The sequence below is a fragment of the Zalophus californianus genome, chromosome 6, assembly GCF_009762305.2.
Source record: "Zalophus californianus isolate mZalCal1 chromosome 6, mZalCal1.pri.v2, whole genome shotgun sequence".
NCBI classification, from domain to species: domain Eukaryota; kingdom Metazoa; phylum Chordata; class Mammalia; order Carnivora; family Otariidae; genus Zalophus; species Zalophus californianus.
Window position 1 is genome coordinate 32,831,178 of NC_045600.1, and position 17,136 is coordinate 32,848,313.

The window sequence follows — 17,136 nt, forward strand, 5'->3', positions numbered from 1 at the left end:
TGACAAATATTGCCATAAAAGGAACTACAGAAATAGACCTAGGCAATTTCATGTTTTAGTAGTTAATGTTTACCTCGATGTGACAAAAGTAATACAAAACATACACAGAGAGTCAACAAGTCAACAATGAGATTGAGAAAAGGACTGACCACATAGGAACTTTTACAAACAACATTTAAATCTGCTCCAGACGCCTACTGTGAAAAAGATAATCTCAACAGATGAACAAACTTAAGAAGATGGTGATATTTATTATAGCAATTAGACCATGCTACCTTTAACACATCATCTGTTTTACATTTTCTTCTAATTATATTAGTTGATATTTTAAGTCAGTGAACGTAACATAAAAGAAAACAAAGAAAAAGAAAAAAAGAGAGAAAAAGAAAAAACTTACCGGGATTGAAAATTCCTCAGCCAAATACTTCAAGGAGGCCGCTTCTCTTGCCAAGAACTTGTTTCTTTCTCTCATGTTGCCCTGAAGTTGTGTATCAAACTCCTTTCTTACCACAGAAGCAACAGAGTCAATAATTACAAGTTTAACTCCCTTTGAAATAATTTCTTCTTCCAAAGATTCAATCCTGTAAAAGCAGAATTTGCAAAATAGTAGATAAATTTAAGATATAATATAAAACAGGGTATTGCAAAGATTAACCAACTTAAAAACAATGACAACAAATTGTTCTTTCCTAAGTTACAGTAATGACTGCAAGTATTCAATAATCATAACTTATTTCCAGCTCTTCTATACATATAGCACTCTTTTGAAAATGCACCAACATGTTTTCATTTAGTTTCATTCTCTGGCTCTCCTACGATACTACTAATTTTAGGATAAAACTGCTTATCATAGCCCATCTCAAAAATGGCCCCCATTTACTCCCACCTTGTATTGATAGACAGCCTTGTGCAGTCCCCTCCCACATTTACCAGGGTTGGTCTACATGACCAACTGCATATGACAAAATGATGGTATATCACTTCTAAGGGTAAGTTATAAAAGACTACAGGTGCCATCTTGGGCTCTCTCTCACATGCCCACTCTCTCAGATCCCTCTCTCTGGGGGAGACAGGTTGCCATGTTGTTAACAGCCCTATGGAGAGGCCCACATGGTAAGGAACAAAGGCCTCTAGCCAACAGCCAGCAAGGAAGGGCGGCCTTCCAGCAACTACACAAGTAACCTTGGAATTCTCCAAGATTCTCCAGTCCTCTTTGAGCCTTGAGATGACCACAGCCCTGGCCAACAGCTTGACTGCAACCTCTCCTGAAACCCCAAGCCAGAAACACAGCTAAACCACTCCCAGATATCTAAGCCTCTGCTACTACGTGAGATAATACATGTTTGCTGTTTTACGCTGCTGAATTTGGGGGATAACCTGTCAATGGAACAATAGATAATTAATATACCACTTAAATAATTAATTAAATCTAAAACATTTCACTCATTCAATTTGTTTTCATTTTTAAAGAAATACTTCATCCAATAGACTGTAGCAAATAAAGAACACTGAAATAATTACTTCCCATAACCCTAACACATATGTAGAGACTTTTTTTTCACTCAACTGAGAACATAAAAAACAAAAAATAAATCTTCAAAGTATTTCTAACATACCAAAATCTAAAGCAGCATACCTTTGCAGAACTTCATCACAGCTGAGTTCCCGATAAAGATGAACCTTACTGCTTGTCAAAAGTAATTTTTCTTCAGTATTAAAATATCTGGGAAAACGAGATTCTGCTATCTCAACCAGTCTGTAGGGAAGAAAAATAGCACAAGTGAAAATAGGTAATGATATTTAAGGCCATAATGCTGAACTTCTGAATTTTACTTAGGAAATTCATAAGCCACAAGTAACACCAGAACAAAAATAGAGCAGGTATAAGCAAAACAAGCCTTCCTTTATAAGCACTAAAAGAGGTTAGCAGTCACAGCATGAGACCAGCAAGGGCTTTCAGATCTCATCTAAGGTTAAGTAAGTAACAATGTCTCTGAAGTTTATCTTCATAGGAATAGATATATCTTTTAATAAGTGATAGTTTGGCTAGCAGCTATAAGATTTGTTTAGTAAATAAGAAAAATTATTTCATCATCATGAATGAAAGAAATATATTTGAACAAATATATATTATCATTCTAACAAATATCAGTAAGTCTCCATGTCTCAGAACAGAAAAATATGCTTTCTCAATTAAAAATATATACAAAATAAATATATCTAATAGCTTCTTGGTAAACAGGAAATTATATTCTAAACAAATGGATATTGTCTAATATTCCCTTAGTAGAGAAAAAAGGATTTTCTACATTATGAACTAAAAGCCAGATCTAATGCATGGGGTAGGCCAAGTGTACGAGAGTGACAAGGCCAAACAAATGCAAATATCATTAATCGCTTAAGACATGGAGCTCAGTACCAGGAAATTCAAATATTTCTGGTTAAAAATATAAAAGTGTAAATCTTTGAGTATAACCGTCTCCTATTTAAAATAATACTTTATCAGCCTGATACTTAACCATCCAAGGATGACTGCCAGGAAGGACTATAAACACAAAAATCACCCTACACTTTATGTTCCATTTAAAGACACCAAAGTACAAAGAACAGTGTTTTCATTTCTAGATAGTTAATGAGTCCCAAGAAGAGGCTAGAACTTTAAAGAGATAAAATAAATTCCTCACATATATTATAATCAGAATGAAAAAGAAAAATCTAAAATAGAGAAAGGGAGAAAACTGGTCAATAATAGTTTTTAAAGTATATTTTGAACAATTTAAAAAAAGGCATCATTAGGTTGAACAGGAAAAGGAAAAATTACTAAAAGATGTGTAAAGACTGAGAACAAAATGGATCAAATGAGCATTCAGGGAAGTGCATGAGAGAGACAGGGTGGAATAAAGGAGGAAATGAGGTAAGCGATGAAAGCAGGAAAAAATGAGACAACAACTGGCACAGACAGGACAGGCACACCTAAGGATTTGAGGAAAATGTGTAAATTTCTTGTTAGGGCAACTATTTGCCGAGTTTGGGGCTGGTCAGAGAAGTCAGCTAAAAGCTCTGACACTTGGGACCCACTGATTTTTAATAAGATAGGTATGGCAACATCTGCCAGAAACATGAAGTTTTTCAAAATTGGATGCCTGGTTGATTAGGTACTGAATACTCATCTCAATCAGTGAGTAGCTAACTCATCAGCAACAACAAATGACAGACAATAATAATTTTCTGCCTTCAACCCTTGGCTGAATTTCAACTGGTGCCTCGAGTGGTAAAAAGCTCTGGAACTTATTACTGCTCTCTCATTCAATTAAGGCCCCTCAGAAGGAAGGTGGTCAATGTATGGACACAAAGTGACTTTATCCACAGTTACCATGTGAAATAACTGTATCAAATGATTATTTACATACCAGTATGCTATAATTTTCTATAATCAGTTTCTCCTAGTATTTTTATTTTAGAAAAGATATCTAAAAATATATATAAATCAAAAACCAAATACAAATGTAGTATCTATATGCCTCACATTAATTATAGCAATTTCTTGTGACAATCTTCATCACAAAGAGCTTTCCTGGCTAGAGTAACAACAGAAAAGATCCTATTTTTTGCTCCCAGACATTAATTACATAAAATTTGAAAGCAATGCCATCTAGCGGATGTCTTTTTCATAAAAAGTATTCTTTTCACGTATGCACTTAAGTTTCATTCATTCAAAACATATTTATTGAGGGGCGCTTGGGTGGCTCAGTTGGTTAGGCATCCAATTCTTGGTTTTGGCTCAGGTCACAATCTCATGGTTGTGGGATCAAGCCCCGTGTCAGGCTCTGTGCTCAGTGTGGAGTCTGCTTCAGATTCTCTCTCCCTCTCCCTCTCACTCACTCTCTCTCTCTCTCGAATAAATAAATACTTTTTTTAAAAAGCATATTTACTTAAGACCTATATGCCAGGCACCATTCTAGGTGCTAAGGATGGGACAATGGACAACAACAACAAAAACAAAAAAAAAACTTCCCTCATGGAACTTACAGTTTACTGAGAGAGACAAATACATATTATATACATCAGGTAATAAGTGCTCTAAAGAAAAATAAACCAGAATGAGGGAACAGATTGTGAAAGATGGAAGCAAGTACTATTTTATGTAAAGTGGTCTGGGAAAGCCTCTTTAATAAGGTGAATTTGAACAATGGTTTAAGGGAGATGAGAAAATGAACAATTTGATATCCAGTGGAAGAGTGCATAGGAAAAGAGGATTATATATAACAAGTGCCTAGGGTGATCGAGGAATAACAAACAAGGAGGCTAATGTAGCTGGAACACAGGAAACAAGGAGAATAAAAGGAAATAAGGTCAGGGCACCTGGGTGGCTCAGTTGGTTAAGCGTCTGCCTGCAGCTGAGGTCATGATCCCAGTGTCCTGGGATCAAGTCCTGCATCGGGCTCCCTGCTCAACCGGGGAGCCTGCTTCCCCCTCTGCATCTGCCCCTCCCCCCTCCTTATGCTTCCTCTCGCTCTCTCTCAAATAAATAAAAATCTTTTTCAAAAGTTAATTAATTAACTGAAAAGGAAATAAGGTCAGAGTCCTAGCCGGGGGCCAGGATTACACAAGATCCTTAGGTCTGTGGTATTTTATTTAGATAGATATTATTTAGTAAAATAAGAAATCTGGAAGCAGAACTGATATGATCTGACTTTTTTTTTTTTTTTAAGAACCACTCTATCAGATTTGGAAAAGAGGCTATACATGGGGCACGGGTGAAAGCAAGACCAGCTAGTACCGTAGTCCAGATAGGAGATGATGGTGACTTGACCTGGAGAAGAGCTCAGCTGATTAGAAGTCACTGATATGAGGAATTCTTAATCTCAGGAAACAGACTGAGGGTTGCTGGAGTAGTGGGGGGTGGGAGGGATGGGGTGGCTGGGTGATAGACATTGGGGAGGGTATGTGCTATGGTGAGCACTGTGAACTGTGTAAGACTGTTGAATCACAGACCTGTACCTCTGAAACAAATAATACATTATATGTTAAAAAAAAAAAAAAGAAGAAGGCGATAGCAGGAGGGGAAGAATGAAGGGGGGTAAATCGGAGGGGGAGAGGAACCATGAGAGATGATGGACTCTAAAAAACAAACTGAGGGTTCTAGAGGGGAGGGGGTTGGGGGGATGGGTTAGCCTGGGGATGGGTATTAAAGAGGGCACGTTCTGCGTGGAGCACTGGGTGTTATACGCAAACAATGAATCATGGAACACTACATCAAAAACTAATGATGTAATATATGGTGATTAACATAACATAATAATTTAAAAAATAAATAAATAAATAAATAAAAATAAAAATAGAAGTAACTGAACTCAAGGTATAGTTCAAAAGAGGAGCTGAAAGGATTTCTTGACTAATTGGATGAGCATCTGGAGGAATGGAATTACCATTCATTGAAGTGGAGAAGACTGGATTCGTTCCAGGTTTTTGTTATTAGTTCCCCCTGTTACTTCACAGCTTTTGTATAAAAGGGAAGTTAAATGCTTTACATTAGTGACCACATGACAATTTGAAACAAAACACATGCTTAAAAAAAAAAGTTTTCCAAAATTCTACTTGAAATATAGCATCATAAATGTGCTGAAATAGAAGTTTATGGTTTCTCAAAGCTTCTTGTACATATGCAATATTTTCCTGTTCATTAATTCAGTATGTATTTGTTCAGCACTGTGATATAAATACAACAATGTGAATCTATTAGTCCTTTACAGATTCCAGAAAATTCCAAAGTTTTGTTTTCATAGTAAGTACTTATGACTAATTTCATTTTCTATCTTAGAACCTCTTCAAGACCTCCCCACTAATTCACCTAGATTCACAAGTGATAAGGCAGCTAAAATTAGACTAAGGTGAAACCTACCCAGACTCATGAAACCATCTTAAAAAATGTCTCTCTGTCTCCACTATTATTTGCCCCCAGTTCAAAGATCCTGGATTCATGCCAACAAGCAAATAGGTAAATGGTCCTAAGACCATACTGGTAATTACCTTCCTAATGAGCCAACGTCATGGCTAGCCACTAAGACTACATGCCTCCCTCCTGATACACTGATTGAGTGACACTCTAAATAGTCGGGTAGGAATTGGAGGACACTGGCTGTGGGGTCCCTGGCACCTAGCAAGGTGACAGGCAGCTCCTCAGATCTATGCTTGGCCACTGCTTCCACACAGAAAAATACAACATACACCTCTCCTTTATACATGGAGCTATAATAGCTACAATTTTACATGTTTATGATTATTTAACATCTTCCTCCCCTGTTGAACTACATATTTCTTCCTAGTTTTCAGAGCTTTTCTGATTTCATGACAACTCAGGATTGTCCACTTCTACCTCCTAAATTCCCAATCCTATATTCCACCTCCCCAGGCCCCCACCTTCCAGAGTCCCGGGCCCCATCTCTTGTTTCAATCCCTCAGTTTGCCTCACATATATACCCACTTGCAGTTCTGAGACCCAGTTTTATCTTCCTTTATCCATTTTATTCCTCCCAAAATTGTATTTTGAAAACCTTTATTACTATTTACCATCCTTCCTTTTTTATTCTTAACCTCTGGTTCCATGTTTTCCTAATTACCTCCAATAGGGATAATACAGTATTCACTCAATTCACATATACTAGAATTCTCATGGTTGCCAAAATTTCTGTACAGGTCACTAGATTAATCTATTTATCCATATTCTCAAGGTATATATAAGCATAGAATGTTTAAGACCATTTCAGATCTTAAGCATAAGTCCAATAGGTTAAACAAATAAAAACAGACTCTTCTGAATCAATCAGAAAGGGAGACCCAGAACTCTTGCTTAGCATTCCCCTCTCCCCAAGGCAGTCCCTGAATACCTGAGGGTTTAGTATCAGACTCTACTATTATGTAATTATTAATCAGTTTGGAGATATAATTTCAGTCTAAGGTGAACAAGCATGCTTGATATACTACTTTAGATTATCTTCTCAAAGATATGTAAAAATGAACTAGTGTATTGCTTTAAAAAATATAACTAATTGGGGCACCTGGGTGGCACAGTTGGTTGAGTGACCAACTAACTCTTGGTTTCTTTTGGCTCAGGTCATGATCTCAGTAAAATCGAGCCCCACCACGATAGGTTCTGGTGCACAGTCCGCTTGGAACTCTCTCTCCCTCTCCCTCTCCCCCTCCCCACTGTGCCTGCACATACTCTGTCTCTTTGTCTCTCTAAAATAAATAATCTTTAAAAGTATATATCTAACTAATCTTTCCAAAGTGTTAAGTACCTCACCTGCAAGGTTTTCTTTTTTTTAATGCATTTTAAACTTAAGCAAGTTTTATTTACTCCTCCTTTGTTTCTCCCTCCTTGATAAAAAGGTATCTAGCAATTTATTATTAAAGTTAAAAATTAAGGGGCGCCTGGGTGGGTCAGTCGTTAAGCGTCTGCCTTCAGCTCAGGTCATGATCCCAGGGTCCTGGGATCAAGCCCCGAATCGGGCTCCCTGCTCAGCGGGAAGCATGCTTCTCCCTCTCCCACTCCCCCTGCTTGTGTTCCTGCTCTTGCTATCTCTCGCTCTGTGTCAAATAAATAAATAATCTTTAAAAAAAATAAAAATTATTTTCCACTTTTTATCACTTATCCTAAATTCTCTATATACAAATTGAGTTTTTTTTTTCTTTTTTTAAGAGAGAGAGGATGGGGTGCGGGGAGGGTTAGAGGGAGAGAGAATCTTAAGTAGGCTTCATGCCCAGCATGGAGCTCAATGCAGGGCTCAATCTCACGACCCTGAGATCATGGATCATGACCTGAGCCAAAATCAAGAGTTGAACACTTAACTGACTAAGCCACTCAGGCGCCCCTTTATACAAATCCTTTAACCTTCCTCAGAATAATCCTTCAATTCATGCTCTCTATCGTGCTGATCAGATAGCTTGCTTGTAAGCACAAAATGAAGACACTGCTACATAAAGAAGCATACAGAAACCTAAAACATATTCTTCTTTGAGTCTCATGTTCATGCCTTTACCTCTTCTCTAAGTCCAGAAACAATCCCAGTGGGACAGACACTATTAATTACCTACCAATACCACTATTAATTACCTACCTCACTTCTTCTTTACTATGAGAACCCCAATTTTACTCAGGCAGCAATGTTAACCAGCCCCAGGAATCTCATCATGCTTATTATAACAATCTTTTTCCCCTCCTTTCCCCACCCTCCCTGGCATATAGGGGTGGCCCACCGAGAAATCTGCAGGATAATTCCAGAGGATGAAAAGGAAATCAACAGAGGGAAAGAGACAGCTAATCTGGGAAAAACATATTTTCCTGACAAAACACATAGCTGGCCTTTTCCCTTCTCACTGACTGGATAAGATGCCTAAAAATGCACCAGCCCTAGGTCTCCCTGTCATCACTGAGCGGCAGAATCAGTGCCCGCAACCACCTACTCACTCTTCTGTGGGTATTCAGTTACTTGCAGCAGAAAGCTTTTCTACCTGATTAACTAACCTTCCCCAGTAAATCCAAATAGGGGTCAAGCAGTCCTGTAATAACACAAATGAAATGGGACCAGGCAGTACAGAGTCAGCCCCATTCTCTGACCTGCCATGACAAACTCTCCAAAAGGAGAAGAAGGTACTCCAGAAGGAGGACTGGTACTTTTGACCAGTCCTGACCTGACCCTATCACCACACCTCAGAATGCAATCTATGTGGCAGCCAGATGACCATACTCTTCAAGCCTGTGGAGAACAGTCTAGAGAAGTAAAAACAATGTAAATTTCAACCCCTATCCTCCAATGACCTTCATTAAGGCTCCTTGCAAATTATGAAACATAATTCCAGGGGCACCTGGCTGCCTCAGTCAGTAGAGCAAGCAACTCTTGATCTTGGGGTTGTGAGTTTGAGCCCCACAGTGGGTGTAGAGATGACTTAAAAATAAAATCTAAAAAGAAAAAAAGAAAAGGAAGAAACATAATTCCAATAAAGGGACTAAAATTTTTACCTCATTTCCAACTTGTCTTTGGCTTGTTAGTTGAAGGTTAGTCACTGACATTTTAAAGAGTACCTTTTCTTTTGGACAACCTGAGTGAACCAATGTCTTTATCAGTGTTAGCATCAAATATATTTCAGTGTTCAGATTTCCAGTGGTCTCATATATTTATGCTTCTGTTCTTTTTTACCATTTATTTGTTTAAGATCCAAATAAGTTCATCACATTGGAACTGACCAATACATCTTTTTTCCCCAGCTTTATTGAGATATAACTGGCATATAACATTGTTTAAGTTTAAGGTATACAATGTGATGAAAGCAATATACCTTTCAAATCTCTTTTAATCCAAAGGTTCCTCCTCCAACTCCAACTCCAACAATCATTTATTCTGTCATTTCCCAGTTTGGATTTTGCTGACTGCATCTCTCTGGTGTAGTTTAACATGTTCCTCTCTTCTCCGTATATGTTGTAAACTGGTAGTTGGATCTGAAAGCTTGATCACATTCAGGCTTGACTATTCTTCCATTAGGAAGTACCACAATGACTAGCTTTCTTTTTGTGATGCTAGTAGGCTTTGTGTTTATGAACTATTTTTACTCACAACACTTCTGACACCAAATATTTGGGTTTTCCATACCAAGCAATTCTTTAATTCCCTATGGACACAAACTGGGCATCAGACACTTAACTACCAGGAGTTAGCTCAGACTCTACAGTTTAAACACTCAGAACCACAAGACTGCCCCCCCCCCCCCGCCCACCTTGAGACACTAATCACAAGTCCTGGAGCTCTGGGACTACTACTACTACTTCTGACGAAGTAAGCAACCACAAATCAGGAGTTCCCACACCCCCCTTCTCAAGTTCAATAATTTTGCTAGAATAGTGCAAAGAACTCAGGAAGGCACTTTACTTACTATTACCAAATTATTACAAAGAATAAAAGATACAGCTCAGGAAAAGATGGGGGAGGGCTACATGGCACATCACCCTCCCAGCACCTTGAGGGTGTTCACCAACCCAGAAGCTCTCCAAACCCTATCATTTAGAGATTTTTGTAGAGATCCCATTGCATAGGCATTATTGATTAAAGCACTGGCCATTGGCAATTAACCAGTTACCAGACTCTTTCCCTTCCTCAGAGGTTGGGGAGGATGGGTGGAGCTGAATTTTCCCACTTTATAATCACATGATTGGCAACCAGCTCACATCTGAAGCTATCCAGGGGCCCACCAAGAGTCATCTCAATAGCATAAATTCAGGTATGGTTGAAAGGGGTTGATTATGAATAACAAATGATGGTTCTGGCACCTCTATTAACTCAGGAAATTCCAAAGGTTTTAGAAGCTCTGCGGCCAAGAGCGCCTGGGTGGCTCAGTTGGTTAAGCAACTGCCTTCGGCTCAGGTCATGATCCTGGAGTCCCGGGATCGAGTCCCACATCGGACTCCCTGCTAAGCAGGGAGTCTGCTTCTCCCTCTGACCCTCCCCCCTCTCATGTGCTCTCTCTCTCTCTCATTCTCGCTCTCTCAAATAAATAAATAAAATCTTAAAAAAAAAAAATAGAAGCTCTGCGGCCAAGAATCAGGACTAAGACAAAATATGGATTTCTTATTATATCACAATATTCAATGCCAAGATCCATTAGATTCTTGGGGTTTGTAATTTGGTGATATTCTATCATTCCTTCTTCATTTATTGCTGGAATACTCCTGTAAAAAGACCTATATGTTGGGGCGCCTGGGTGGCTCAGTCGTTAAGTGTCTGCCTTCAGATCAGGTCATGATCCCAGGGTCCTGGGATCAAACCCCACATTGGGCTTCCTGCTCAGCGGGCAGCCTGCTTCTCCCTCTCCCACTCCCCCTGCCTGTGTTCCCTCTTGCTGTGTCTCTCTCTCTGTCAAAAAAAAAAAAAAAAAGACCTATTTGTTACTTTGTTACTCTGCAATACAGTTCATATAGAAAAAGAATAGATGTTTGATTTCCCTTTTTTTAACTCATTTTCAAAATAATGAGTTGCTTCTCCAAAATTTGGAGATTTAGCTGCTTTTCATTTCTTTATATTACAGACTCAAGAATTTAAACATATTTCATAGGTTTTAATCTACTGTCATTATTATCTTATTGGTGGTCAATTTGTCTCATCTTTGGCCAGTGGGTGCCTGGTCAGGTTGACTCCTGAGTCCTAAGTAGTCTTTGATAGCTTCCTTGTCATCCATCTGATACGATGTTTCAGACTCAACTTAAAAATTTCCTGCACCAGTGCTAGAAGCAGTGATTTCCCCAAGAACCCTCATTCCTTTTAGTAGGAAATGGGATCTGGATTTCACAGTTTGAGAGTAACGCCTGTCCGTTCATTTATCAAACATTTTCTGAGCAGTTAATATGCGTCAGTCACTAGATTTGGCTTTGAAGACACAAAGATATAACACAAACTCACAAAACTGACACATCTGTGGCATATACTTAGAATAGATAATAAGCAACACAGAACAAAGCAAATAAACTCTAGGCAAAATAATCCATTTGGAACTTATCTGGTCAGGGAATACACTTTGATCTAACTAGTATCATTAGAAATAAAGAGAGACACGTGATTCATGACACAGTTAAAGACAGACTCAAAGGACTATACCTATACTACTCCTTGACTGACAGAACAGAATTGAATCAGTCCCCAGACCTATAAGGACTCCTGCTCATGAAGGTTAATTAGAGGGGGGGGGAACCAAACTTATTTTCAGGTGTACACAATTACCCAAATAACCAAATGCCTCTCATAGAATGTTAAAGGTCCCTGCCAAACTAAGGAAATCTTTCCTTTCCAAGCATAGATACACTTACTATCAATGCGTTTCTTATGTTGAATACCATACTATTACAAAGATTAAAGTGAAATACTTCTCAATCAAAATGTATTTTGAAATGTGCAACTTTTCCATTCACTAATATTTTACTTCCAACTAGAAATTAGTTACAAAGCACCTTGCCTTTTGTCTTTTTTTATTAATTTTCCCTCTTCCCCATTTCCACTTACATCCCTCCCTCTGTTTCTTAAACTTCTTTCTTCCTGACTTTCTGCAAAACACAGCTTATCCAGGAACCGCACTTAAACCAATGACAAAGCGATAGAAAAGACAAAAAGAAAACTGTTTCCTGTGTTAATCTTAAAAGGAAAATTCAATTAAAGCAGCATCTAGCATTCGGCATTCTCATAAAGAAAAGGTAAATGTTAACCTGTTTGAAAATGTTACATGCTATAAATAAGTTACAAAATTAAACATTACAATGGAAAAGAATAAAATCTCCTACCTTTCAGCACTAAATGCTGACTCTGTGTCGATGTACACAACAGCTCCTTCTAATCCTCCCAGGTTGGTGGGTAACGTGGCCAAAATGCTCATCATTATACAAAACTGAGTTTTTCCACAACCTGGTGGGCCTGTAATCTAAAAAAAAAAAAAAAAAAAGTATTTATATAAACATCACAAGCTACTCAAAGCAAAATCCTTTTAACAACTTGCCACTTGCACAGTCCCACTAACTTGGGTTCCTGGAGTTCCTTAATGTTCCTTAACATTCCTTAGAATATTCCTTAAACATTCTAATACATCTGTTGTAAGGAATTAACTCCCCTATGTGTCTGGTTGATACTAGTTAGATACCATCTGTGGGAAAAATGAGAGAATAGTGACTCAAATCATGCTCTGTGTTCTGTAGTTCAAATGAAAAGCTTTGGTTGAGAGAGGCTGGAGGGGGCATTTATACATTCAGAACTGGGAGTTCTGTATCTTTTCCTCATTAAGACATTTATAGAAGGAACTTGAAAATACTTAAGAGGCTTTAATAATTGGATTAGCATTTCTTATGAATTGGCCTTTTAGAACAATTTTGTACTAGTCCCCTAAAAAGCTACTTTGATCTTTAGCGTGAATAGTAAAGAATTTAGGGGTGAAGAGTTCTGATGTATAAAATTTATTTTCAAATGCTTCAGAAAAAAAAGGCATGTGCACACACACACGTGTGTGTATACAGAGAAAGATTAAGCAAATGTAACAAAATTCAACAATTGTTGAATCCACGTGATGCATACTTTGAAGTGTGTTTTGAAATTTTAGTTGGTGAAAGCTATTCTGAGATTATATAATTTGAAATCAAGAGCCTAGAGATGGAAAAAAATAGGAAATTCTCAAGTCCAACTAGAAGTAGTTAATAAAAATTAATTTGAAAATGTTAAAAAAATATATCCCCTTTAAACATATGCTATTTGTCACACTGGTTGTGGCATCCAAATTTTAAGAACCAAAACACTATCCCTTTTGTAAAAATAACACTAATAATTTTAACACAATTTTTCACAAAGGAAGGGAAGGAACAAGAGGGAAGGAGGAGAGAAAAAAATCTCAGGGAGAGATGAAAAAGTCTGAGCTAAGACTGAAACAGACTATAAATATTTGAATAAACTGTCTTAGATACTTCATGAAGTAGGGAGAAATAAGAAGGGATGACCCATGAGTCTACCTCATTTATACCAGGGGTTCTCAAACTTAAGTGAGCGCTGATTGCCTGGCAAGCTTATTAACCGGCATCTCTGGTTCAGTAGGTCTGGGATGTGGCCTGAGAATTTACATTGCTAATAAATTCCCAGGTGATGATTATGCTGCTGTACACTTTTGAGAACCAGTCTTAAAATTTAGTCTAAAGCTAACCTTCATTTATCAAGGCTCAACAGTAAAAAAACAAAAGCTCACAAGTTAAAAACTATGTGCTGATTTATTTTAATCTCTAAACAGTGATTTAGACTTTCAGAATAAATTGTAGCTACTAATAACAGTTTGCCAGATCATGAGTAATCAGTGAAAAGGGGTCTCCAAAGGTTTTTGATTACAGTCTGACCAACTGAAAACAAACAAAATTTAGTATGGTCTTCCAATGTATGTATATCTATTATATACATAATATTTTACTAATACATTCTATATAATATAAAGCAATATAAAATAGTGATCAAAAAATTAAAAATAAGAATTTAAAAAGTTTCGTATCTTATTTTTTTAAAGATTTTATGTATTTATTTGAGAGAGAGAGAGACAGAGAGTGCATGCACAAGCACGCATGAGCGGGGGAGGAAGTGGCTGAGGGAGCCCCATGTGAGACTCCATCCCAGGACCCCGAGATCATGACCTGAGCGAAAGGCAGACACTTAACTGACTGAGCCACCCAGGTGCCCCTCATATCTTATTAGTTGTACAGATTTTTTTTTTTAAGATTTTAGTCATTCATTTGAGACAGAGAGATACAGAGAGAGCATGAGCAGGGGGAGAGGCAGAGGTAGAAGAAGAAGCAGACTCCCTGCTGAGCCAGGAGCCCAACACGGGACTTGATCCCAGACCCCGGAGATCATGACCCGAGCCAAAGGCAGATGCTTAACTGGCTCAGCCACCCAGGTGCCCCCAGATCTTTTTTTTTTTTTTTTCAATTTATTTACTTGAGAGAGAGCCTGAGCCAGGGCAAGGGAGAGGGGTGGAGGGAGAGAGAGAATCTCAAGCAGATTCCCCACCAAGCAGGGAGCCCAAAGCAGGGCTCAATCCCACCACCCTGAGATCATGACCTGAGCCAAAATCAAGAGTCAGACGCTTAACAATCTGAACCACCCAGGTGCCTCCAGATCTTTTCATTCTTATAAAAACTTAACACTTTTAGTGAAGCAATGATAATAATGATAATAACAAATGAAATTATATTATTATTTAAGTATTTTGTCATTCAGTGATTGAAATGTCAGGTCCTAAGTTCCATGTATTTACATGCAATGGCTGTGTAGTTGAGAAAGGGATAATTGCAAAAATGTAAGAACTGAATTTTTAAAATACATCACTCATACTTACTATGTTCGTTTTTCAATAACTTTCATCAATTAGCAAAAGTTTGTGTTGAACTTTGGCTAATAAATTTCCATCTTTCCTCATGTCAATCAGTTGTTCTTACAACATAATCAAAAGATATAGCATTTTAAATTTTTAACAATTGGTTTAAAAATAAAAACTATTTGGAAGATTTTTCAACTGTATAGCAAATATTGTTACAAGGTTTTTAAAGTGTGCAGAAAACAAAGTTTTCACAAAACAACATCTTTGACAACAAAAATAACATTATAAAAGAAACATTTCCAAGCAATGTTTTTTTTTTAAAGATTTATTTATTTATTTGACAGAGAGAGACAGCGAGAGAGGGAACACAAGCAGGGAGAATGGGAGAGGAAGAAGCAGGCTTCCAGCAGAGCAGGGAGCCCAATGCTGCCGGGCTCGATCCCAGGACCCCGCGTTCATGACCTGAGCTGAAGGCAGATGCTTAACAACTGAGCCACCCAGGCGCCCCCAAGCAAAGATTTTAAAAACACTCTGTATTTTAATCTGTCTTTAAAAAGGCACTGACTTTCTCACTCATTGTTAAAACATCACCTTTACTTTAAAGGGATGTTGTCAGAGTATACCACTGATTTGGGTGGTTGGTTAATTTTTAATCTGCTATGAAGCATATTACATAGCCACTTGTCATATAACAAAGGTCAGCAAGTTTGACATATCTTTTCATTTAAAAACATGCTTCACCCATCTTTAATAGGTAGAATTCAACAGCTCTTTTACAATCTTTGCTGTGAGATCACCAAAGAAGCCCTTTGGGATTCAAATGATTTTCATGGTCAGTTCCCATCTCATTACAGAGTGCTACAGAGATTCCACACTTCACTAGTCAGGTTTTTATAAAAATTAACAACACTGATACCATCCTGAAGCACTCTCCACACATCTGACATCAACTTCTGTGTTGCTACAGATTGCCTGATGATGCAACAGAAAAGTTCAAAGAATCTCACAGAGAACGTCCATCCATATACCTACCATTTACTTACCATTTTTACCATTACTATGACTAGACTAGACTAATCTATCCAACAACCCATCCCTCTATCCATTCATCAATCTAGCTCAGGTTTTGTTTTGTTTTGCTTTTTAAAGATTTTATTTTTACGTAATCTCCATACCCAATATGGGGCTCAAACTTACAGCCTTGAGATCAAGAGTGGCACACTACACCCACTGAGCCAGCCTCAGTCTCAGGGTTTTCTTAATGCATTTTAAAGTAAGCCAGAGACATCAATATGCTTTCCCTTAACAATTCAGCATGTATATCATTAATATGAGTTTAATATGTATGGTTCTTTTCTTTTTAAGGTAAACTTTACATACAGTAAAATGCTGATGAGTTCCAACAAATGTATACATACACACGATCTAAACCCCTATGAGTCAGAACATTACCATTACCGCAGGAAATTCCCTCATAAACATTGTTTTATGTTCAAGAAATTATTTATATTCAAGAAGTTATATAAACATTGTATTATATTCAGGAGACTTATTAGGGAGAATATATCTTCTCTGACCCATCTTTAGTTTAATGGTACACACAAAAAATTTAGTTCTTCCTGTTATTTCATTACTGAAACAAAATCTAGCTAAGATGATAATCTGGGTCATGGTAGAAACTTCTGTACTTTATTTAGCATCTTTCCACACTGAATAATCTGTTTTAATTCTTAATGCTTCAAATCATCTCTAATGATTTCTATATAACTTCTGACAGTATCTGTTCACAAAAGAATCCACTTAAGTTGTTGCCATATTGTTTTCTATGTTTTATTTCATTCATTTTACTGCAACAGGAAGAATAAGTGTGTCCCTAATGTTATTAATAACGTATTACATTTGGTCTTTTACTATTGCGAAAACTCAAAAGAGGCTTTTAAATATCTATCATTAAATTTAGTGATATTTTTCTAGATATTGAATTATGTATTACATAACTTTATTTTTTTTTAAAGATTTTATTTATTTATTTGAGAGAGCGAGAATGAGAGAGAGAGAGCACATGAGAGGGGGGAGGGTCAGAGGGAGAAGCAGACTCCCTGCTGAGCAGGGAGCCTGATGCGGGACTCGATCCTGGGACTCCAGGATCATGACCTGAGCCGAAAGCAGTCGCTTAACCAACTGAGCCACCCAGGCGCCCTGTATTACATAACTTTAAATGTCACTAAAAACTTATGGAAGTTTGTCTTCCTATCCCAT

The 17,136-nt window shown here is 37.6% G+C and overlaps 1 protein-coding gene and 1 long non-coding RNA gene across 8 annotated transcripts in view; one reads left to right on the forward strand and one right to left on the reverse strand.

The window, feature by feature from the left end:
• Positions 1-17,136, reverse strand: part of RAD51B (RAD51 paralog B) — a 635,945-nt gene that overhangs the window by 593,432 nt on the left and 25,377 nt on the right. For all 6 annotated transcript variants that reach the window (XR_003515555.2, XM_027568936.2, XM_027568935.2 and 3 more), the window contains exons 5-7: positions 12,320-12,456; positions 1,637-1,756; positions 398-581 (exon numbers count right to left, since the gene is read on the reverse strand). Coding sequence is in view for 5 of the 6 variants with exons in the window: in XM_027568936.2 (XP_027424737.1) it covers positions 398-581; positions 1,637-1,756; positions 12,320-12,456 (441 nt within the window). In the remaining variant the exon portion in view is untranslated. The remainder of the gene's footprint in view (positions 1-397; positions 582-1,636; positions 1,757-12,319; positions 12,457-17,136) is intronic.
• LOC113908637 overlaps positions 1-17,136 on the forward strand; it is a 52,038-nt gene that overhangs the window by 15,346 nt on the left and 19,556 nt on the right. The gene's annotated exons all lie outside the window — the stretch shown is intronic.